Below are 26089 nucleotides of genomic sequence, written 5' to 3' on the forward strand. Positions count from 1 at the left end.
TACAACGTTTCGACAAGGTTTTGTCATCATCAGGTACCTCCAGCCATTATTAATACTGAACTAATTAAAGATTTAAAACTTTTCCCACTTTTTTCACACATGCTAGATAGTTGAGTGTTCAATAAATGTAATTTTCATATGACCTTACACTTTATGTATTTGTAACCTGCCCTACATCTTTAGTCCATTTTTTGTTCTAATATCTAATTTCTGATTTGTATGTAAACTTTAAAAATTAGTGTTTAAGTTTTTCTTGGTTTTTACATAGTTCTGAATGGTACACCGTAAGCCTGCTTGTCTTAAAATTGTTTGTAAGTTACTTTTATGTATGAAATATATATACAAGAATTAACATGTCACAAAACTGTATTAGCTTAATTGGCAAGTAATATTACTTTTTTATGAAAGCGAAAGTCATTTGAATTAAGATGCCTGGGTACCTATTTGACTTAACCTACATGCACAGGTAGAGATCAAAGTGAGCATGTCACAACTTTTACAGAGTGCCATTCCACATGATATTATGTATTTGATGTCAGGGTTATCAGTTATTCATTTTACCCTACACTGCTGATTTAGTGACAGCTTGTGAGAGAAGAAAGTAAATACCAGATACAATATATAAGAATACTGATAAAACTGTAGATATGCATTTTGGATGTTGTGCAAAGGCAATATCAAACTGAATGATGGACAAAAGTATTTTTCTTTTTCACATGAACATCACCTTGCACTCCAACTTGTCAGAGTCTGACTCAGTCCAACATTGTCAATTCCTAAACATATATTGAGTACAGATATGTTTGTAACACATCTGATTTTTTTGTACAACAGACTTGTACATTTTACTAAAAGCTTGCTACATTTCATGTAGGTATACAAAGTAAATTCAGAATTATAGGTAACCTTCCTTCTCCAACATGGGGTTGATCCAATGGACTAACCCCCCATGCACATTCAGTTAAATTTACATTACAAAATAGACAGTCCTTTGAAATTGCATATATGATAAGTAAATCTTTAGGTCTTGTCATATGACTGCTGTGGTTTTAGTAGAGTACAGTCTTCCTCCTAATGTTCTAAAGTGAATTATAGAGCAATGTGAATTGTATAAAACATATTTAAGTTCTGTAGATTAAATTATCAAATTCCAAGTGCATCATCAAGGAACCTTAAACACTGATAGAATTTTTCATATTAATCCTTGATAAATGATGTAAAGCTTCACTTTTTTAGCCAACACATGAAACTTTTTTCTGTAGTTAGTGGTAGCTTATTCAAAATTCAATATATTGCAGATGCTTAAAAAAACTGACAATTTTATCTTAACATTTATAATAAATATATTATTAAAACACTGACATGTATGTAATTTATTCTGATACTAAGGTTATATGCAACTCAGTTTACCTTTAACTGATAATCACAAGCATCAAAGGTGTCATCATTAAAGTAGACCTCTTCTATGCTTTGCAAGATTTCAGCTTCAGCCTGGGGGTTAATTGTGGACTCTCTGTAGTCATCCTAGAGTCCATAAAAGATATAAAATATTTAGATTTCACATCCATGATTTCACCTACGGTAAATTTTTTTTATAAAATGTTATGTACTCATTTGAATACAGCTTCCAAAAGTTCTTGATGCACAATGTTTCAAACTTCTTGAACAAAGTGCTAAGAATTAAATGAACAAGAACTATTCATAAACATCATTTAACAGTCAATAAAGTCAGTGTTTGAAACACTTTCTGTTAACTTTCCTTTCTTGTACAAAACACAATAAATACAGTGATTTATTTCAAGCAGGAAAAAGAAAAGAAAACAACTCATACCAAATATCACATGTCTTTAATATATTATCAGAACACTCTAGAAAGTGAAATTACATAAATTAGCAAACTATTGCAGGTTTTTTAAAAATTGTTCTTAACTTTCTGATTGTTCTCAGACAGAACAGAGAGTTTTATGTCATGAGCCTTCCAAAACAGGATTTCTATACATTTTCCCAAGAAAGTCATACCTACAAAGTATGTAAACCATTATATGAAAAAACACTCAGTGTGAGTCTGCTTATAACTGGCAAACTGCTGGACTGATTGTCAGCAAATCTTGCATGTACCCTTAGCTCTCCCCACACTAAAAGTAACATTGGGGGATCAGAATTCAGATCTGACCCTCTAAAACACCCCTAGGGCACCTATGTCTTCCTTATACAATGTGTTCATTTATAATTGGTGAACCTCAGGATAGACTGGCATGTATCCTTAGGACACCCAGAGAGTGTTATAAGCAGATGGCATTTGGATCTGAACCCTCTATGTCACTACCTGGGAGCCCCTGCATCTTCTCTGTGCACTTAACAGGTACTTCAGCTAGTTATTCCATACAAGGGATTAATAATAGCATATAATAAAAGGCTTTTGGTACTTTCAATCAATAAAAATTACACACTGTTAAAGTAGATATGGAAGCCCTTATGTCACTTCTAAATTTTAAGGTATTTTCTCTTTCTGATTTTTTTGCTTTGGTAATTCCTTTTGACATTTTGTTTCAATTCACATCTGGTGTATATGTTTGTTACATTGCTTCTTTGTTTTATAAATTCTTTAACTTAGGTTTTTAAACTTCTGTGTAGCTTCTCAGCTTTTACTTGTGATCCTCCATTTTAATTACACATTTTTTTTTGCACAAATACATATACACTTCAAAAACAAACTTGAAACAAAAAAGTGGTTCTCTTCATTATTTCCAGCCTTATGTATACTTTAAAAGTCAAAATCAGGTTCACTTATGAAATGTGTGTAAATTCTAAATTCTAGTGGTTAGAAATAAAATGTATCATAACTTTTTAACTTGGGTTTAACAAGTATTAAAGCTTATACATGCTTTAATATGTGGTGTAACTTGTCTTATAGTGTTTATTGAACGTAAAAAACTTAAATGTTTTTGAAGTATGAAACTCAATTAGGCTAAAATCTGCTTTTTTTGTCTCTAATCAACTCTATTTCATGAAAAATAATGATGTGTAAAAAAAGAATACAAAAATATGTTTTTAATTCAGGGTTAATCAACCTCAAGTTTTGAAAAGCTGGGATGAAAGTTTGCTTCTGCAGTCAAGAGAGCACCTTTTGGCAACTTTATCAACTTAATGTTATTTAACTGTACACATTTTTTACTTACTACGTAATCCAATTTTAAGTTGCACATACAAATTAATAATTTTTCACTCTTAAAAACCATACTGTAAATTCAGCTTGCTAAAAGTATACAGTAACTTTATCCTTTGTCGTTATAACTGTTATAGATGTGCATTCCAATACTGTAAAAATCTTTATAAACAGTGATTAAATATCTAAAGACTTGCACACTTTCTGACTGTTTGAATTCTAAGTCTTAAATAACAAATGCACTTACATTTCAATCACTATGTTTTTATGATTGATATAGATGGTATGTAATTTTTCATTAAACTAAATATTTATCAAATATTACTTTAAATAACATGTAGCTATTTTAATAGATTGAATTATGTAAAACACAGGAATTAAGTACATACAGCTCCACCATAGAAATACTGGAGTATGATGTATTCTGCTTCTAAAGATGTTGAGTATGTGATATTAAAATGATTTTAAATATGCAAGTGAGGAAGTCAATGTGACAACAATACAACCAATATAAAATTGTAGTGTATGGTGTTCCATACATAGTTCAATGCCACAGAAAACTGATTACTTTTGATAAGGGTATGTAACAGCCCTTTCTGATGTAAAATGTTCATATACTTAGACCATAAAGACTTGTTCAGATAAAGAATTTAGAATTTCTAAGAGAAGAATCTCCCTTGTACTTAAGTGCATTGTAAAATAAAGAAATACAAAACAATGCAGGATACAAAAATCATCCAGAATTAAGACTTACAACAATTTGTAACCTAGCCATGATAGACATGTGCAGCATCTTGTAACAGGTGAGAATCCATGAACACAAAGGTAAATAGCAAAAGCCATCCACATGCCCCAGCTTCTTTAATATACCTGTTTAATCATCACATACCTCAATCAGTTAGAGAATGAAACAGATATTCATGCTATTTCATACGAAGACATACCTAGTATATCACCAGATGCAAACACTATGGATTTCTATGCTATTAGACTATTGAAAGAAGTGCTATGAAATCATTGTCCTCATACACTAGATTGATTATGGAAAGCAAGCAGGGAGGAGTACTTTGGATATAACAACCTTGTGACAGATTTTAGTCAATGGAAACTGTAGGTTTATTGTCAAGATGCACAGCCATCAGGTAGAGCAAGACTGGATGTGGCACCACAGATTGTAACAAGGTGGTGAAATTCCAAAATACTTTTAATATAACATACTCAACCTCTGTCTGTATAATGTGTAGTTTACTACATAAAACTCTATAATATACAGTTTTTGAACTGCTATCAGGGCTAGCCCACACTAGTTCTTTTTTAGCCAACAAAGTACTTCTTTTAGCCATACTTGTCTATTCATAGCCACAATATATATCCATCTAAATCCGTGTTAAATTATAAAAGGAACTGCTGCAATAGAAAAATATATTAATTTTTTAACTCCTACAAAATATATTTTCTATCTTTTCCTTCTACATAACAATTACCCCCAAAACAACTTTTTCTATATTAACTTTTTTTTCTCTTTGGCTCTAATTCTGCAAACTTCAATTCAGAAAAAGATTTGCAATCATTTCCAGAAGAAACAACATTAGTTTCTGAATCTGTAGGCCAGCTAGAACTACCAACAAAGAAACCAAGCTATATTTTGAGTCACCAGCATTCTGTCAGTTCCAATTTCAAGTGAGCACAAAATGCCATTAGCTGTTCTGAAATTTCAATATTTGCATAAGACGGGCTTTAAGTGTACCTGACATCAGAAAAATTTACTGAGATTTTTGTAATTAGAGGAAACTTAGAATCCCTCTTTCAAAATAAGTAACATAAAAAAGATATAAATAAAAAAGGCAAAAAATTAAACATGAAGGCCAAAGCTTTCAGTAACTTGGATTTTCTGACGACATATAACACATTAGTTATGTTAACTCAAATAGTTAATTCATTACTGTACTTCATTTCAAAAGAAAGATTCATAAATAATTTGTTCAGTTTAAGAATTAAAATAGAATGTTCTATGAGCATGTTTAGATTAAAACATACAAGTTGATACTGCTCACATGCACATTTGTATAAATTATTAAAACTTAACATAAAAATGTAAAATACAATTCTATATTGAGATACAGAATTGTTTCAGTTAATATTCTCGTTATTAGTTCTCAAATCATCATTTTCATATTTCTATAAATTTATATGAATAGAAATGAAAAACAATAAAGCAAATAGAAATTATATTTATTACCTTTTCTTTTACAACAGCTGTTTCAATGACAAAATCCCTTGACACGAGTGGTTCAACTGGACTACATGGTGATCGAGATCCCTATTTATGAGAACATGCATATATAAAAAAAATGAGTGTGTAAACAAGTCTTTTGAATACAGAAATATATAGGAAATCTTTAATAATTTCTACTTGAACTTTTAAGAATGAATGAGAAAACTGAACATAAGAACATTTAGCTGAACTGAATCACCACTTAACCTCTCAAACGTTTCATTTTAACAAAACTTGTTTTTAATTAGTTGAAAGCATGACATATTTTGCAAAATATAAATGATGTTTTGGCCGCAAAGCCAATCATAGAAAGTACCAGAAACTTTCAAAGTACAAATCTGAATCAGTTTTAGTATTTGGGTTTGTACTTTAAATTTGTCTAAAAACATTGTTGGGAGCCAAAGTCCCAAGACAGTGATTGGTTATCCGAGTTGAATGACTATATATACATGTTCATAAACATGCTAGGTTTTTAACTTACCTGGAAGGTTGTGCATATCTATTCCTGATAATAGTTTATGAGAAATGATAGTTTTTTCATAAAACATATATATATATATATACCATTTCATGTTAACTATCTAAGGTCATGTGAAGAGTGTATATTTGACAACATACTTTGTTCTGATTTGGGTGTCTTAAACCAGTTAGGAAATAGTGGAAAAGACATCATTTTGTGTCAATACCTAAAGAATATGATCATTTGTGTACTGCAGTCAGGGGTTTGGCCACTTTTGAGTAGGCTGAAGCCACCCCCAACCACTTCTTTTTTAAGTAATTTTCTATCTGTTACAATGAAAAAAACCCAAAAATGTTTAAGTTATTTACTTTATCTGAATAGCATACTGATTCTGAACATTCTGTATGAATATTTCCATTACACAACATTTAGTTTTAAGTTCAAATCAACTTTTTAAACAATAAAGACTTTGTTTACAAACTGCTGACAGAGAGATAGTGCGACTCTTAACTCACTGTTAAAAAAATATATGGCACCATCAAACCCCCAATCCTCCATTTGCACTAACTGAAATATCAGGTGACTTAGAATTGAACTTCTCACAGTTACCTTTTCATATTAATGTAAAATATATATTTTCTCATTTGTTTTCTAAACTTCAATGCTGGTGTTCTTCCTGGCAAAGCAGGTGCCCAAAACTCAAATTTATACCAATTCCCTTGTTTAGGTAAAGGTTACATACAGTGTAGTGCAACAGCTATCTGATTAAAGTCTGTGGCTACTTAACCATGAGTGTCTAATCTCTGGTGTAAGATAAGTCCTTTTCAAGGTGTGATATGGATAGTTGAACAGGTAAGTATGAATTTGAAGGTTCTCTTTCTTATCTATGTTTATTTGGAATACTGATATACGTGATCTAAGGAATGTGGTATATTGCATTAGGACCTCAGTTTGACATAAATATGAAGTATCTCTTTCTCTGACTCCACCTCTGAAGTACACGTGTGAAATATCTCCACTCCAACTGCTGTTAGAAGTCATATAATGCATTAAAAGCTGGTAAAGTTTACTCTATTTATATGAATAAAGATTTTGCCCATTTTTACAACTGTGTATTTGCATTTCTTTTGCTGCAAGTGTTTAACATATTATTCTGCTGTGACTTGTAAATATATCATGTGTTTTCTATCTTCTTATATAGATTTTTTCAAAATTTATCTGTTATTCTTAGTATATGTAGTCTTCACATAACCCATGGTTATTAAAGTTAAGTTGCTTTCACTCTAGCTACCTTTGTTTTTTGTCATTCTTTTGAGATAATACCTCATCTGCCTGTTTGAATATTGTTGTAAAGCTGCACCTTGTGCACGAATGTAGACAGCTGTGTCTCAAAATGGTAGGTCAAGTAATATCTCAAGGTTACAACCTCCCTTGTTTTCAAATGTGAATGACCAACTACATGGGTAATCTTACATTTTATAATTAAAAAAAATAAAAAATATATATATATATATTATGTGTAAAGGGATAACTGGTGTTAAAAAAAAAAGAGAGAATGATTAAAGAGTGATAGTTAAAAGACCCTGAAGTTTTTCAACTGGGTTTTAGCTGAGACAAAATCACAAAACAAACACATATTACAGATCTCTGGGTTCTGTTTCTAGGAATAAGAACTAAAGATTGAAAAGGTAACTGTAATCTTCTATAAAACTCTGAGGCCTCATTTGAAGTATTGGGTGCAATTTTGGTTCCCTTTTTACAGGAAAGATATAAATATGTCAGAAGGAGTACAAAGATGGTTTATTAGAATTATCCTTGGTTATTAGAGGTGATGATTCAGGCAATCAAAATTGTTAGGGGTTCAGAAATTAGTGGTTGACTGAAAAGTTGGAAATGTAAGCTTGAATATTAGGAATAGATATAATAAATTTAACAGTGAAATCTGAAAAACAGACTTTTTTTTCTTTTAAAAACTTATTATTCTTTTATTAAAGCTGTAAACATGGGAAACTGTTTGCCTCATGATGTGGTGTTTATGATTTAATTTATAGCTTTTTTGGAAAAAAATATATTTGTTTTCTATGTACAAATAACCTTTTCAGATGTAGATATGGTAATACCAATCAACCAAATGATCCTCTGTCACTTAAAAGTTTTTCTGTGTTTTAAAAAGTTATATTCCTCCACCTCCCAAAAAATACCATAACATAGATATTAATCAATCTTAAAACACTGCTTCTCTAACAACTGTAAACATTTATTGTAAAAAAATAATGGAAAATATGTAAGCTATATTGCATTCATGTTGATATATTGTTTGAATATCAAGCACATGTCATCTTAAGTTGGTCTAACAAAGATTAATTGGCTGATAATGTTAAAACTAAGGGCAATGACTTTTATAAACATGTTAAAAGGAAAGGAAAGTTTAAAAATGGGAATTGTACCCGTAAACACATGCTAGTGGAAATATTTTGTAAGACAAAGATGGCTAGTCTTTTACATGTTTTTACATGAGAGTAGGTTAGCAGTATTGCTGACCATGAACATTCTATGTTAAATACGGGGACTGGGTAGATTAGACATTTATTAATCCCTTGGTGGTAAAAAGAAAGATAAAGAGATTAAAAACTGTTAAAGCATCATGACAAGACAATTTAATTTTTGGTTGGTCATTTAACAGAAATGCAGCTGACTTACAAAACAAATCTTTATTTAATAATTATTATTCCAAGCAGGTTAACAACTGTAGTCTTTTTAGTGTAAAATTGCTGATTAATTAAACACACCTAATAAACAATATTAAATAAACAGCAAAACAGAAAAGAGTAACATTGACAGTTAAACTAGAAAATAAATATAGATCTTCTACAATAACAAAGAGTTACACTGCTATCAGTCACTTTTTTTTAACAACATTGTGGATTGATTAAACATACGCCTTGAATAAAGGCATAAACAAAATGAATAAACAGTAATAATAATAATAATATGAATAGAGTAACAATAACACTTTGGTTAGAAAATAAATACAAAAGTAGCATAAATACAAAACATGGGTCCCCTGCGTTTATTTCCTTATAATTGTAGTTACGATTCTGACTAATTGATATTATTAACTTAACACTTTAAATTTTTCATGCAAGTGACATTTAATGCATTATTACTATTCAAACATTATAAAATGCTTTCTGTTCACAAGAGCAAAAACAAAAATCTGACACTGCTTGAAGTTGCCTGATGGACCTTCAAATGTTTAGAGCTGTCTTTGACTTCTTGACTAAAGAACAAATCCTTAAACACACCCATAGACTTTAATAGCTGTTGCTAAACCCTTTAACTGCAGTCAGCATCATAAGATGTTAGAGTAGGCAACTGTGGTTGACATCATATGATGCAAGCATTTTGTGTTCAACATTTTGAATGTTCCACAAAAAATTCCCGAATCTCTGTGCATAGGGTTTTAGGCAGATTTACACAAGCTGCAAACAAAGGGTTAAGTATTTTTCTTAATTAAAATTATATTTTAATGGTAAACAACCTGGTAAACATCCTGCAAGGATCTTATGCTATCACCTTAGGCTCATTCTTATGTGAAATACTAAAAAATATAGAACTAAAAATTTGTTTCAGGTTGTACACTATTGTTCAATTCTTCTTCACTAATTTTATACACATTTTACTTCATACAAGTTTTTAATATTAAACATTTGATTAGTTGTTCAGTATCAGTTTATTTCATTCAAATTTACATTTCCAACATGCCAACTTCAATAATGAACTAAATATATTCCTTTACCTACTTAAGTGCTAAAAACCTTCAAAATTTGAAACTAAATTATACTTATTATATCATATTAACTGGAAATGGTAAAGTGTCAGAATTATACGAAAACAACTGTTAAATACATTGTCATTACACTAATATTAATAAATCTTGAGTCACTATAGCTTCATAAGGTTAATTAAACTTTTTTTTTTCTATTTTATCTATTTCTGGAAATTGTGATTATTTCATATCCCAATCCCCATACTGCATATAAAATAAAATATTTTTTTAGTTATTTTTGTCTGAGTATACATATAAATATATATAAATTTTTGTTGTTGTTGCAAGCAACATGTACAATAAAACTGTACTGTTATCCTTTACAAAAACCCTAGGTTGAGAGAAATAGAAAACAACTATTAATTCCGTTTTACATCTAAGCTACAAAGCAATATAATGTATGAATATAATATAGATTGGTATAATATATTAAAAAATAAATAAAAAAGTAATGTGAAACAATCTTACCATTAAAAACAAACAACCAAAACCATTAAGCTTGAATTACATATGCTTATTATTTGTGAAGTACTTCAGTTTCATATCCATATCAATTTATATATTTCCAACAAAAAATTAAATAACTTAAAAGTTAATAAGTTCAAGTTTACTGTAAGTTTTAACTTATAATCTAGTAGTAATAGCACTTAAGTAGTATGACTATGAGTTAATAAATGACTCAAAATGCATATGACAAACCACGTCACCAAGTGGAACACTACTCGTAACATGCGTATAACTGCAAGTTGCAACTGAAAAATACATGCCCTAACTCAAAGAATTTACATTTTACGTAAAATCAAAGGAAGTTTCGTGTACAGGCTTTCGTAACAAGAAAAATATGTAGCGTTAGTACTAGTAGTACTAAGCTTAGCGATCGTTAACCCTAAGTAACTCACCTGTCTTGCTACAAATGATTTTATCTTTTTTGTTATGTCCATGACAAAGATGAATCAAATGACTCAGACGTTGTCTTCAACCCGTTAAACCTCTTATATTCATTTTACAACCTAACTTGACCATCTTAGTAAAATGAGCAGGCAAACAAGTAACATGTTTTGCAATTGTTTTGGTATACAACGTATTGTTGAATTAACTTTAAAGTTAGGCTTACTGGTTGTACTCTTATTCCTCCCACTTTTTTACTTTTTTTCACCAACAGATGGCAGGATCATTGAACAAAGAATGGGTGTATTTATGCGTGCTCATTTCATTAGGTCATAGCTATTTATTGCTTAATTATTTCAGTTTTTAATTTTTATTCTAGAAGAAAAATAGTTTGCTTGTTTTTATTAGAGTCCAAAGTGTATATCATGAATTTTAAAAAATCAATTTAAAGACCGAAGAAGCAACAGTAGACTTCTATTTCAAACATATCACATAAAGACACAAGTATTGCGAAAATAAAGTAGCTAATGTGATGACCATTAGAAATATCATCACACCCAAGTGTGTATTCAGGATTTTTGCAAAGATGGTTTTATTTGAGACAATCAGTAATAGAAAACTGCAACCCAAGCATGTTTGATAGTACATCGGAAAGCGGATTACAACCCCTTGCCTTTATATACGTACAAGATGTTTTACCCTTCCATATCTAATATAGAATATATTTTTATACAGGTAAATCTTTCTACATTTTTGTGCAGGTGATCTCACTGTTCTACAGATTGTAAATGACAAACCTTATAAGCTGTGTGTAGAAAGGTAGTAAACTTGATCCAAACCTTTATCTTAGAAGGATATTAGATACAATAATGCTTGTTCCATGGGCTATATCTGCTTGACTCTGTCTTATGCTGTCATAGAGCGAGGCCATACAAAGACTTATGGAAGTTTGATAAATTGAGAATTTATCTCCTTTGAATACTTTTGATAGGAATGATCGTTGGCGAAATTCAACAAACAAACAAACAAAGAATTTCATCTGCTGTCTATGTTAATTTTACTCTAGAACCTGCACTTTGTGGATACTTTATACTTTCTGGCAGATATCAGTGCACCTGAATATCACACCTATAGTTGACATTTGGGTTAATTTTTTGTTCCTGTGTTTTCAAAAGATTGCTAAAAATAATTTGAATTGATCCATTCAAATATTATTAACTGAAGCAACAAAATAATTAATAAGGATGGAAGCAAAATTTTAATTAAGAGGGAGAAATAAGTGTATTATTCACGATTTCAGAATAGAGTGGTTCATTTATGGATTGGTCTGACATGGCCTGCAAACACGCTCGCCCTTTCAGTCGTGAGGATATTATAATGTAACGGCCAATCCCATTTTTCAGTTAGAGTAGCTCAAAGTTTGCTGTGGATGGTGTTGATTAGCTGCCTTTCCTATGGTTTATCATTTCTGGATAAAGGAGAGCTAGCGTAGATAGCCCTCTAGTAGCTTTGCACGATATTAAATAAACAAACAAACATTTATGGATTATGGAAATAGATGACTGAACTTGTGAAATGCTTTTAAAAAGCAACTGGTAGCTGTAGAGATGAAATGTGCAACCAGGATTTTTAAGGATGGGCTCACTGTAAATCCATCAAATTGTAAATGATATATTATAATTGAAAAGTAGCTTCCGTTACTTTTATAATAATTACTGAGAAATTAACAAAAAAAAAAGGTCTTATTACTCATTGTTTTCCTAATATATATATATTTTTGGATGCATTTTAAAAGTTTATTGATAAGGAGAGGGCTCGAGACTCCCAAGCTCTTTCCTTCGTTGCATGAAAAGAAAAGATATGTGACTGCTCTTTCTGAAGAGAAATATTTATACAACAGACTGTTAAATGACGTGTTACTAAAACATTTTCAGTGGAAACTAAAAAACACACACACACAGCAGAGCATTAGGACAGTAACCTCTCAAAAACACATCTCACACTATTAAGTATAAATGACCTCATTCTCAAGATGAATATTATTGTTAAAGAAAATAATTCTTTAACCCAAAAAGTCATTGAGATGAAGATGGACATCTTGGTATCATTAACAAGGTAATAAACAAGGATTTGTAACTGACAAAGGCTCACAAGCCAAAAGCTCGAAAGCTTTCAGACATGCCTCAAAATCAATAGCTATTTTTATGAGAAAAATTACAATGCAATTAAAATCACAGCAATCTCATCAAACCACATATTGTCAAATCCCCAATGCAGCTCTAACGAATTTTAGTGCCTTTCGTATGCTTGAGTGTAAACTTGAAAGTCATAAACATTGTATATCAACCAGTTTATAGAACGCTGTACAAGAAAAGTGGAACAAAATTAATCCTGATCTCATAGAAACAAAGGTGTATGACCAATATGAAGAAATAGAAGTAAGCACATAAAAAATGGTCACCAATAAGATATGTTCTTCATTAATAGTGCGATAAATTTAACCATTATTAACAAAAAGTTTAAATTACCTTTTGTAACATCATCTGCTACTGTGGTATTTTCGGTTACATTTATTTCCTCTAACTAGAGGTTTGGTAGAATATGTATTACAAAGCTAATCTGAGCTTCCTACTTCACTGAATTGAAGGAAATGATTGATCACAAGTTTTGCAGTAGCATAAGAGACATTTAATTTATTCCAACACAAAATTTTGTTGGTTGAATTTTACACAAAGCAGCTATGTATGCTAGCCATCTCTCTAATTTTGGAAGTGATAGACTAGAGGGAAGGCAGCTAGTGAACACCATCTACCGCCAACTTTTTACGAACGAATAATGGAATTGACAGTTTCATTAGAACAACCCCACAGCTGAAAGGGCGAGCATGCCAAGCCACACTTACAAAAGACAAACAATAGAGCTCACATAATTAATACTTGAAACTGTTGATGTTTAGTGAAACTCCAGAATTAAGAAAATAAAGACAACTAGAAGTTTCAAATATCTGGCGATGTATTTATGGGTGGAACTTCAATGTATTTATTGAAATATTTGTGAAATTTACAGCTGACATGCCTGAACATGACTGTGTTTGGGTAAGTTATCTTTTGTATACCTCTTATTTTTCACGGGCATTTCCCTTATTTTCTTGTATGGATCCCACTCTGTGGCGAGTGGTGCCTGGCCAGGTATACTTCAATTCTGAACTGTCAGGCCATGTTTACTTCACATATATATATCATGGCCAATCAACATTCACTGTTGAGATGGGGTTTTCCTCGCGATATTGACTTGCTTCATTAATATGCCTGTTCCCGACCATATTCACTCATGGACTTCATGGGTAAAGCAGAAGGGGATAGCTTCCCATCTTTTCGATTAAATAAATCAGGTACAGTCTGCTTTTCAAAATAGGGTTTTTCTGGTGACCCGTTGCATTGTCTCCAGTGTTGACGTTCCTCCAGATTCTCCACCGCATTTTCTTCCTCCTTTTTCTTCCAGTGGAATATGGGAGTTCTTATCACTTTCCAGTTCCATGCCACTGGGGTGGTGGACCATGGAGACATCCTCCTGAATTTGATATACAATTCAAACAATGATGAAACCATTCAGTTGAGAATAGGGTGGTGATGTTTTGTGACAAGATGTGCTCCAATCCGATGTTCCATCTCTGTACGGATGTATTTGAGGGGATTTTATAGCTTTGGAATGAGCCATCAAAATTGCAGTTCACACCCTCGATTGGGATCCCTCATCCTACCTCAATATGGATGTCGGTTCCAATTGGCTGGGGTTTGGATTCAGAGCTGAACCAACCAACATAACTCCTCACACATGTATTATAGATGCCTCTGTTCTCTCACTCAATTATACTCTTGTTCACTTCACCAGTTTTGTGGGTCACAGTGGTGGTACTTGCAGATTAATGTTGTCCTTCCTTTACGCCATTCCTCGATGATTTCCATATACCGAGGATGTTTCTGTGCTGTAGGTAGTTCCTGTCAGATTGGTTTTGAGTGACAGCGTTTACTTTAAAAGGGCATCTTTCTTATGCTGATATTCCAGACGTCGGGTTCCTGGATTGGTCAAACAATTTGTCACATTGCTACAATGTGTCCTGTTCACAGATTGGTGGGAACGAGATTTCATTTCAGTCTGCTGAACTTGAGGTCAAAATGGTATGATCCTCTCTGCTACTCCCACCAAATAGCTGGGGTTTGGATTGTAGTAGCAGTATGATCCTTTTTCCTACCTCACATGGATGTCGGTTCCTGTAACTGGGTTTTGGATTGTGGTTGACTTGTTGTGCCCTAGCCACTCTACACCTAGGGGCACATCCTTTTTACTCTCATCCACATTCATGTAATCTATGGGATTGAAATTTAGATATTGGGTGGTTTGGATCTATATCCACCCATTGGTCTCTTCCTTTTGGATGTACTTCTCCCATTTTCTGCCCAGGTCTGCGTCACCTCTTTCCACACTGGGCGAAGAGTGTACCTGGTACAGAACTGGTGAGGCCACTCACGTATGATCCTCTAATGCGAGAATCTTCTCTTTTAGGGTGTCCTTGGAACACTTTCAAAGGATGCTTCTTTTCTTCCCTTGCACCAGTCCGTCCACCTATTCAATGTGGGACTGTAGCTATTTATGTGAGAGGAGGTAATGTACCATATCGGAAGTTATAATTTTCCTATACTGCAAATGAATTTCCGATAGTTACTCTCACAATTCCCATCCTTCCTCCCCACTGAAAACTGGTGCTGCCATCACTCGAAGTGATAGTTCGGTAGAATCGAATAGATGGAGTCACATGCGTTACGAGGATTGTCACTTGTTGATTTACATGCGATATGCAATTGAACCATGTTGAAGTTAGGGTACGTGGGAGTTCAATGCTTGTGACATGCGAAACGATTTTTGTATGTACTGGGCAGCACTGAACGAGAATAGCTATTTATGTGAGACGAGGTTAGAACCTATCGGAAATACATTTTCAGTGTAGGAAAATAATAACTTACCTGCCTGGCAACTCAGTCAACGTTTTTCTGATTTCTTAAAGCTGTGGTCTCACCAAAAGTAAGACCAGATTTCATTCGTACAAGTGCTTTGTTTCTTCTTGTGTTTAAGACTTATAATATAATACTGTCTAAAGTGTAGAGTTAAAATTGAACTTTAAGTTTGTTTGCATGCGAAAAGGTTTCATACATAACTGTAGATAGTCAGTCACATTTCTTATGTTAGGAATAATAGTTTTCAGAAATGGCTATAATACGATTAGTGTGGTAAAACTGCCTAATATGACGGGCATTATAAGCTATTTGATGAGTAGAGCAGGTTTAAAATATTTTCCAGAACATATATATGGCAAATGAAAACCCTTAGTTTATTAAATTAACTACCAATAGATGGCATTGTGTAGCAAAATATTTAATTTGTAATTTACCAAAATATTTATAATAAACAGTATAACAGCAAAAATTAATGTGTGTATGAATTTTATTGAAAGTACACAATTCTCTATATTTTGAATAAAACAAAATAATTTGTGAATGTAATGTGATATGTTATGAGGTGGTATATTAGAATGAAGTATTTTACAATAACTGGCCCCTTTTTCTTATGTTTCCTAAATGCAATACAAATTAACTCACAAAACAAGGAAATTGATCTCAAATAGCAAATTTTATTGGTATTCAAAGTGCTTAATGGAGAAGGTTACAGTCATCACTGTTCATTATCTTTTCTTTGTTGAGAAGAGACGAGAATGTCTTGCTAACTAGAAATCCTCTAAACACTATTTACAAGACTCAGTTCCCAGATCAGTACTTACACACAGGTTAATTACTCTCTTCTTGATTTACATTGTCCAATGTTCAACAGTTTTACCAGGTTAACCTTCATAATGGTATATTTGTACAATTTTTCTTGACGTTTCACCCTTGCTTCTTGAAACTCACGAGTCATCGCTCATCTGCAAGGAACTTAAGTACATAAACTGCTAATTTGTTTTTATTAATTCTGTAAAACTTCCAATTTTTTGTTTCCTTGTGACCAACCATCTGTACAAGTCTTGAATTTTATAGCATTGTTCTCACTTGTTCACTTTAATGGACATGATTTGAACCTTCTTACTCATGTTTTAATGAAACAATGTTTTAAAAAACATGATGGCTCACGATGGGCTCATTTGTGATAAAAACTTTTCAATGTATAAGGATGGAGATTTTTATCTTCTAGAAAATAAAGTATTTTTAACACAACCTTTACTTTTAAAAACTTATTCCAAGACTCTTGCTATAGTAGTTAAAACAATGATTCAGAAAAGAATTTTCATTAATAATGTACCAATATAATTTTCTTACACAACAATATGCTGGTTGTGTACCAGAAAAAAAACCCATTAATACATATTTTTCAACATCTACATCCATTTCATTTACCATTATCCTTCCACAGTTTAAAGTTTATACATCTTAAGGTTAATATCAGTGTAAAAGAACTTATTTTTTTCTGTACATGAATACACTCTACTATACTTACAAGATCATGTCTAAGCTCAGCTGCAATTCAGAGCACGTGTGGTTTTTAAAGGAACATGCATACAAGTTAAGAAATAATTCACCAACACTACTTCCTCAACTTTTCAAGTTATTTTGATATAAACTTTTTTAAACCTTGTCATAAAACACTATTAAAGTTTCATAAAAGATCTAGAAGATGTTTTTGTAATTAATGCACATTTTTAATACATTAAATATACAGGGAAAAAGAAAAAAAAATCTATCAAATCTGTGTATTATTCCAAAATACTCTTATTTTTTTATAAATAGTAAAATGAAAATTATATTTATATGTAAATATATTCATATAAAATATATTTCTTTCTCAAATGTTTCTAAAATCCTGGTAATTAGAGGAAACGATTCCCCCTTTTTACTGATCCAACTGAATGTAAAAATATATATTTTTATTTTGTTCTCACTAACCCTATATGTGCTTTGATGTCATTCAGTTTTCTTTTTGAGTTGAAGCACATAATACTAAAACAGTTCTTTGTAAACAGTGGAAATAGTAAGGTTCTAACATTATGGTCATAATAAACAATAAACCTTATGAGATCCAACTGTACTGTTAACCAGGGCCTGTTTCAATAAATTGTAATTACAAAACCTTATTCTGAAAAAAAAAACAACTGAATTCTAATATCCAGGTATAAAATTAGCTGTTGTTTATTAACAGTGCAAGACCTGCTAATACTCCTAGATTTTTCATGTATGTAAAAGTTACTTAACCAATTTGAAAAAAAGAAATAATTCTAGACATCAAGAAATGCTTTGTTGAGATACAGAGGCATAAAGAAAATCCACATCTTTAATGACTAGTAACCACTCAGTGGGTATTTTGAATAGTAAGAAAATTCTTAAGCAAAGGGAAAGAAAAAATGTTAAGATCTGATAAACTTTTAAAAGATGTATAGTTATCCTTCAATATACCAGAAAAATGTGGAACCAGATACAGCATTAAAACTCATATTTACACATTTAGGTCATGATAAAATGTTTTCACAAATGAAGTGTGTTTCTAATTCAACAGTATTTGTCATAAATGAATTCCATAGTAGTATTGTGATTTTGACAATTCAAAGTATTATAAAAAAAGGGAATGTATCACATAAAAAACTGTTTTGAAAGGTTTAACAAAATTTTTCTTTTGAGGTAATACAGATTCTATTTTAAAGAATTTCATAAGGAAAAAAAAGCAACTCTTCAACTATTTTTTGGTAGAATGGGGTACAAACTTCTATGAATCTGTTGCATATTAAAACATTCCAAATAATAATAAAAAACAAAACAGGTGGACTTTAATACTTGTCCAAACTTTACACATCTAATTTTTAATACTATGATAAAATAATGCTTTTACAAACTATATAGTTTTAATTATCATAAATTAAAACAAAGACTTAAACCTGTAAAATAAATAATCAGCTATACAATGATTTTTATTTCCAAGTCATAATAAGTGAGTTTATGACTATTCATGACCTTGATACTGAAATTAGCACAAATCATTAATGAGTACAAGTCAGGTTAATTGACTTGTAAACACATCAGGTAATAAAAATGTAGAATGGATGCATTAAGATGTATTTTTTTATAATCAATTATCATTTTATTAACCAACTTAATTATAGATAGTATTAACTATAAAACTGAATAAGTTTAATAATTTGTAATTAAAAATCAAAATATTTCAAAAGCTTTTGAAAATAACACAGGTGTTTTAATTAAATACAACTGTAAATCAACAAAAACATACTTTTTTAATTTAGAAGCAAAAAAAACAAAGAAACTGTACTAATTCTTCATCCTTTGTTAGTCCAACCTATAAAACAACAACAAGAAACTGTACTAATTCTTCATCTTTAGTTAGTGCAACCCATTAAACAACAACAAGAAACTGTACTAATTCTTCATTCTTAGTTAGTCCAACCCATAAAACAACAACAAAAAAAGCTATTATAATTTTAAGAAAGGAATTAGTAATAGTGTTTGGAATGGTGGATTCATCCTATAACCAATGTGAGCAAAAGAAATTTATTTAAAAAGAAACACAACTGGTTTTAGTAAACCAACTGTGTGCAAATCGTAACTTCAATAGTTACTATATTTATAATTAAAAATATTTCCAAAAGCTTCCAGGCTTTTAGTGGTAAAAATTAACAATATCATAGCTCTTACTGAAAACTTTTCAGAATTTTTTTTTCCTTTATAAGAAACAATGTACCTTATCAATGTTTTAAGAACATGCAATGACATAATGAGTCAGTTTCAATGAGCTTTAACTGAGAACATAATGTCATAATCTCTATCACTAAACATAGTTCTTTTTTACTTTAATTAATAAAATGTAATGTTAAACACGAATTTAAACCCACAGTCAACACTTAAGTCATGAACAATATTTGAAATGATTAATAACAAAAGGTAGATTAAAAAATAATGTTTGGAGCTAAAAATAATGAAGTACTGAATGAAACCTAATTTATTAGACACACTGAAAGTCACAATGTTTCTTTACACAATCTAATATTATAACTAATCTAAAAATATACTTTAATTTTTAAATGTACACTATGTATTGTGACTGTACAACATTTTATGTGATGCCTTATTCCTTTACGCAATGAAAAACCAAAAAAAAAAAGGGTTGTAGAACTGATGTATATTTACACAGTGAATATTTACTCTAAAGAGTTTTATTTTCAACCAGCAATAAACCAGATACCTTTTATATAAGCTCCAAAAATTACTCTAAAACTGTACTTTTTCTTGTTCTCCAAATAAATACAATGGAACAAATTGCAATTTTAACCCTCTAGTTGTTTGGTTGCTTTCTCATGGATTGTCTAAAAATCTATTATTTCTTTTTTATTACCACATTATACCACCTTACAACTAAATACTTATCAAGGGATTTAAACCAAATCATACCACTAAAAAAAAAAATTCAATTCTTGATGCTATTTTTAGAAACAGCTTGAAGTTCAGACTCTGAGTATCTTATGGTCATAATGTTAAAAAAAAAACATTAATAATGTATCTTACATTATTATCATCGTTATATCAGTTAAGAGATTTTAGGTTACATCATCCAGTCATAGCTATGAGTGTAATTCTGAAGAAGGGTTCTGTTTAGAGAATTGGTCTGCAAGGGTAACTAACACTTTGCCATTTTGTAATTAGGATACGTTTTCAAGCATAGTGTAAAACTTTTAATATTTCATCATTATATTTCTGTAACTTACCTTCTTCTGATTTTGTGAGGAGATCATTAGTAGGGTAAGTGTTAGAGATAATCTACAAAATTTTCTCTTTAGTTCATTAAGGCTCTTAAGTTTTCTTGAATTCTATTTCTAAAACACACAATAACAAAAGATCTAACAATAGATTTTTGTTTTACACACATTTTGTCTCTTAAAAACAACAAAAATTAGAATTTAAAAACCTGTAACACTTACAAAGAAAATAAAAATATTATGATGTAGCAAAGTTGATCATAATCTTTTTTTTTTAAAGACTCCTTTATAACCTGCTAAAACATTAAAGTATTTAATAGCAGCACTTTTATCAATCAAAAATAAAAAATAAAAATATTAATTTCATTCCCAACTGTCTTTCATGAAGTTGTGAAAAGGTTTACTTAATATATATATATATACAAACACTTACCACATTAAAAAATATATTTAATTACCCTAGAATGTAAATCAAATTAATCTGAATTTTGACACAAATTCAACGAGTAAGTCAAAATCATTTAAAATTTACTTGCTTTCTCTATCATTAGGTTTGTAACAATCAATACATAACACCACCTGGTGAGCATAAACCACCTCCCAGCTTTTAAAAAAAAACCCAACTGGAATCAATAGCAATATACAGGTATTTTGGTCAATTTAAAAGAATCATTTCATTTAAAATTACATTAAACAAAAAACTTCACAATCAAAAACAACAAGCACTGTTAAAATCTGGCCAGAATTGGTTTTAGCACTTGTATGTATCCAAATTGCTATCTTGCTTCTCTTCAGATGAATACTAGAAGATAAAAATGTAGCAACTTCTCTATTACACACAATAAGTGTTGTTAATAATTTGGCTGGCACAAGTTTTAGTGTTTGTCCGTATCCAAATGGCTATCTTGCTTCTCTTCAAGTGGATACTAGAAGATAAAAATGTAGCAACTTCTCTATTACCCACAATAAGTGTGGTTAATAATTTGGCTGGCACAAGTTTTAGTGTTTGTCCGTATCCAAATGGCTATCTTGCATCTCTTCAAGTGGATACTAGAAGATAAAAATGTAGCAACTTCTCTATTACCCACAATAAGTGTGGTTAATAATTTGGCTGGCACAAGTTTTAGTGTTTGTCCATATCCAAATTGCTATCTTGCTTCTTTTCAAGTGGATACTAGAAGATAAAAATGTAGCAACCTATCTATCATTTACTCTCATTTCATAATTGTTTTAATTCTTATTTACTAAAATTGAACAAGTTGTAGAATTTCATGGCAGCTCCCACTTATACTATATAGATAGAGCCTACACTGTGAAATGGGAAGATTAACTTTCTGCAATTAAATCCGAGTTTGATCAAAACATTTTATATGTATTCATGATGCTTAGAAAGAATGAAAAAAACAGACAGCTAGAGAGACAGATAAATAAGTATAGGTCAATCTATGGACAATTTTCTTATATTAACGTATGATTTAAAGAAAAAACTACTCAAGCTACTGATACAGTACATTTTTCCAATTATACAAATTCAGTCCCATTCTTTAAAGTCAATTAACTCCTTAAACCCGAGCAGACGCTACTAGCGTCCAGTCGAAAATCACGATTTCCACATCAGATGGTGACAGCATCCAATGACATTTATGTCTGTTTGGCTGAAAACTAATCCAAACCATGTTATTACCCACCTTTTTATAAATGGGCCAGAAATTTTATAAGGTATGGTGATAATTATTAAGATATCATGAAAATAATTCTGGCAGAATGGGCAAAAAATTATGGGTTTAAAGATTTAAATGCTATTGATGTGCCATAAACCAAAGTAAAAACTCAAAATTCTATACTAAAATTACTTACTGTTAAAAATGTGTTTAGTTTGGTGGATTATAACCATGAATGGGGCTTTGTTGGTCCTCAGTCAAACTAACAGGTAGAGTAACTGGCACATTGTGATCCTACAATAATATGCAGCAAAGTAGATGAGCACACATTGTACAAAACAACAGTAAGATAAATAATTGTGCTGTATAGGGTAGATTAACACACATTACCCTACATTATGTCTCATCACTTACATGTATTCATCACAACTTTACAATATTTACGATCCATAAAAGAGCTATAAAATAATTAAGAAATTTCAATTAAAAACTTACTTGAATATTATCCTACTATAATCAGTAAAATCACAAATCAGGGGTTTACTTTCTCAACAGCACTGCCCAAAGCTTGACTTCATGAATAACTTTTAAACAACCTTAAACGTAAATCCATTTCTACAGCCAAGAAAATTTTCTTATAGAATTCAGAAAATATATATACTTATTTGAAGTTTATAAAACTAGAAATAAATTATGATACTTTTCAACTTGTAAACATTAAAATAAACAAAAAACATAACACTAAAGGACAAGAAGGGACCTGTTGGTCTATCCATTAAATTAAACAAAACACTAAAACACTCAAAGCCAGACCTTATCATTCACTAACGATCAAGCTTTCCCTTAAATTAACTGCATCTATCACATCTGAAAGCAACTTGTATCAAAGGCCAACCACCCTGTTAGAAAAATAAAGCTGTCTTAGCTGAAGATGACTCCTACCATGCCAAAATTTCTATCTTTGTTCCAGTCTTACCAGTCTTCACATTAAACACAAAAAAGTGAGGCATCAACACTACCAATTCCCTTAACAATCTCAACCATGTCAATCAGATATCCTCAACTTTTCTTTTATCAAGAGAAAAGAAGTTCAGAAATCTTAACCTATCCTTGTGTAACAACCTTTCCTTCCCAGTATCATCCTAGTAGTCCTCCTCTCAACCTTTTTCAACGATCAATGTTCTTTCTAAAGTAAAGGGCCCAAGCTTTAACAGAGTACTCCAAATGTAGCTTAACCAATGACTTATACAATGATATTATAATATCTTTATACTTGTATTCAATGTTCCAAAACATACATACCTCCATTGACACTAGTAGCTATTTCTCGATCTCATCTTTACCATCTAACGTTGTGTTCGCTTGCTCCAGTCTTTATATATGCCACTCGACTGCCCTCGGCAATATCTAATTTGCAAAACTTTATGGCAGCCCTCACATGCCATCTATGCAGGTACTGTATACAAGTCTTGTATGCAGAGAATAAAATCACCTTTTCTTGACAAAGCGCGAACATTCAGACTAACGTTTTGCGATTTACATTTTCTTAGTTTTCGCTTTCTAATAATTGAGAATTCTTTGTTTTGTTTTTTCATACAAATATATTAAAAAAATAATAATTGGATATGAATTCCCATGTAATGGTTTCAAGCACATAGGCTACTCAGCCTTCGTCTATTCCTCCTTTGTTATCTAGTGGTGGTCAGCAGTCAGGAGGGGGAGTCACTCTCCGTGACCTGATTTGGGGTGTGATGGTGCCCTTCATGTGGCCTAGGGGTATCTCTCCAGGAGGTGCTTATTTAAATTTTCATTCTGAAATGGGATATTCTGGAGAGAATTTAGACTCCCTGTTTCCTGCTCCTTCTTTCACTAGAGCTTCCTCTCCCAAGGACTCATCTGATCAGCCATCGTCTGTCTAATTGGGATTTTAGGGTTGTTTTACATGCTTTATCACATCATCCCTTTGAACTCATGACCTCCTGTTCGTTGTATCGTCTTTCCCTCACAGTTTATTTTTTATTGCTGTTAGCTTCTGGACGCTGTTGTTCTGATTTATATGGCATTCATGTTCAGTGGACTCTCTATCATTCTACCTATGTTTTGCTCTATCCCAACCAATAATTTATTCCAAAAACTCTCACTGCCAGAGAAGGAAACAAATTTTTTCTCCTATTCACATACCTGGCATTTCTCATCTTTACAGTAGATCAGACTTGGATCGTTTGTTATGTCCCGTCAGGACGCTCAGACGTGATGTGGCTCGTATGAAACAATTTCAAGACTCTAGTAACAGAATGATTTTCATTGGGATCCTGCAGTGTCCAGAGATTTATCACATGTTACTTCAACCAGATGGCTTTGGAAGTTGATTCATATTGCCTAATTGGGCTTATCTATTAACGATAGCAATATCCTCCATGTCACCTCTCACCAGATTTGACACCTATCGATGTCTTTGGCTGCCCAGTTGAACTGTTCTCTAGAAGATATTTTACAAGCTGGTATGTGGACTTCTCCCAACACGTTCATATCTCATTACCTTCACAATCTGGCAGTTTTCTCTTTGATGGGATTTCATCTTTTCCCTGTGGCTGTGTTGACTACCTTTACTAGATTTTAACATGGAGGTGAGTAATGTGTTATCTGACTTACAGTTATTGTTCTTTTCTAGGGTCCCTATTGATTTCTTTTGGATCCCACTCAGTAGTAAGTGTTGCCCAGTCAGGTATGCTTGTATTTAAATTCTGCACTAGTAACCTTTATATCGGTTCTTGGTTGCAATGGGCTCTATCGAGATGAGGTGTTCCATAAGCCCATCTGGACACAATTATGGATGGTGATATCATGTTATAATATTTTTAATAAACCACTACTCATGGACTATCATGAGTAAAACTAAAGGGGATTTTGCCGGTCCCTGCTGATCTTAGAGCTGAATCACTCGAGATCAGTTTGCTTTTAAAAACTAGGGAACATGGTTCACCTGTTGCACTGTCTCCAGAGGCCTGCCCCTCAGGACTCCCCAACACTTATGTTCCCCCCTTTACTTCTAATAGTGGAGCTCAAGAGTCCTTATCACACCCAGTTCCCAGTCGCTGGGGTGGTGGACAGAGGATTTTCCTTTGGAATGTTGAATTTTCTCAACTCTTGGAGAAGAGGGGCGAAGGTGTAGACCCTCCTAGTTTTTTCCCAGATGTGAGCAGGACCAACCTATGCAGGAGCCTACTCGTAAAACCAGTCCAGATTTGACGCTTAGCTATCCAGTGGTGTTTGCTTGAACCCTCTTATGAACACTGTTAGGTCTTATGTTGTTCATGCAGGGGGGGGGGGGCGCTACCTCCTCTTAAATCTGAACGCGAAGTGGTCCCACCTTTGGTCCTTAGTGGGATAGTGTTTCACATCCTCTCCATAATTCCATGGATAAGCAGGATTCTCCTTGCCCACTTGGTGGGGGAGTAAAGATAACTGTTTGTAAATCCAGACTGGATGAGTTTTGGACTTTGGTGGAGAATGGCATATGATCAGGTCAATCCAGACCTGGGATGTTGCCTTTTGGACTTTTTCAGGTTGATCAGAAGGATTGTCCACTTTGGTGTTGCTTTCTCTCTTTCATAAATCCAGTGGTTTGAAACAGATCATTCTGTGGTTACTGGTAGGGATCCTATCACAAAGATATATAAATATATTTGCAGTCCAACTGCCCTGGCCACCAACGTGGGATGTGGGTACCATGACCTGTTAAATCCAACCCGAGTTGTGGAACTTCAGCTGTTTGATCGGGGCTGGACCATTATACTTGTATTATATTCCACCCTTTTCAATTTTCTGTATTTTTGGGTGAAGAGCATACCTGTTCTGGATGTAGCGCGGTGTTCCCCACTTTGATATCACTTATCGTGGTACGTATTTGTTCTCTGCAGATGCTTTCTGTATAATCTCTGTCCTCACCGGCCCATCCGCCTTCTCAATGTGGGATTCTAGCTATTAGTGTCAGTGGAGGTATGTATA

The 26089-nt window shown here is 32.2% G+C and overlaps 1 protein-coding gene and 1 pseudogene across 3 annotated transcripts in view; both read right to left on the reverse strand.

Annotated features, from left to right (window-relative positions):
• Positions 1–10881, reverse strand: part of LOC106461475 (syndetin-like) — a 71091-nt gene extending 60210 nt beyond the window's left edge. For 2 of the 3 annotated variants that reach the window (XM_022388445.1, XM_013921298.2), the window contains exons 1-3: positions 10630–10881; positions 5406–5486; positions 1411–1524 (exon numbers count right to left, since the gene is read on the reverse strand). In XM_022388445.1, coding sequence (XP_022244153.1) covers positions 1411–1524; positions 5406–5486; positions 10630–10671 — 237 coding nt within the window. In that variant the 5' untranslated portion in view covers positions 10672–10881. Of the gene's footprint in view, positions 1–1410; positions 1525–5405; positions 5487–10198; positions 10218–10629 lie in introns of those variants that run through there. The other variant, XM_022388444.1, reaches the window with a different exon arrangement.
• A 9833-nt stretch (positions 10882–20714) lies between these two features.
• Positions 20715–26089, reverse strand: part of LOC106461477 — a 102194-nt pseudogene continuing 96819 nt past the window's right edge.

Source organism: Limulus polyphemus, unplaced genomic scaffold, assembly GCF_000517525.1.
Source record: "Limulus polyphemus unplaced genomic scaffold, Limulus_polyphemus-2.1.2 Scaffold967, whole genome shotgun sequence".
NCBI lineage: Eukaryota > Metazoa > Arthropoda > Merostomata > Xiphosura > Limulidae > Limulus > Limulus polyphemus.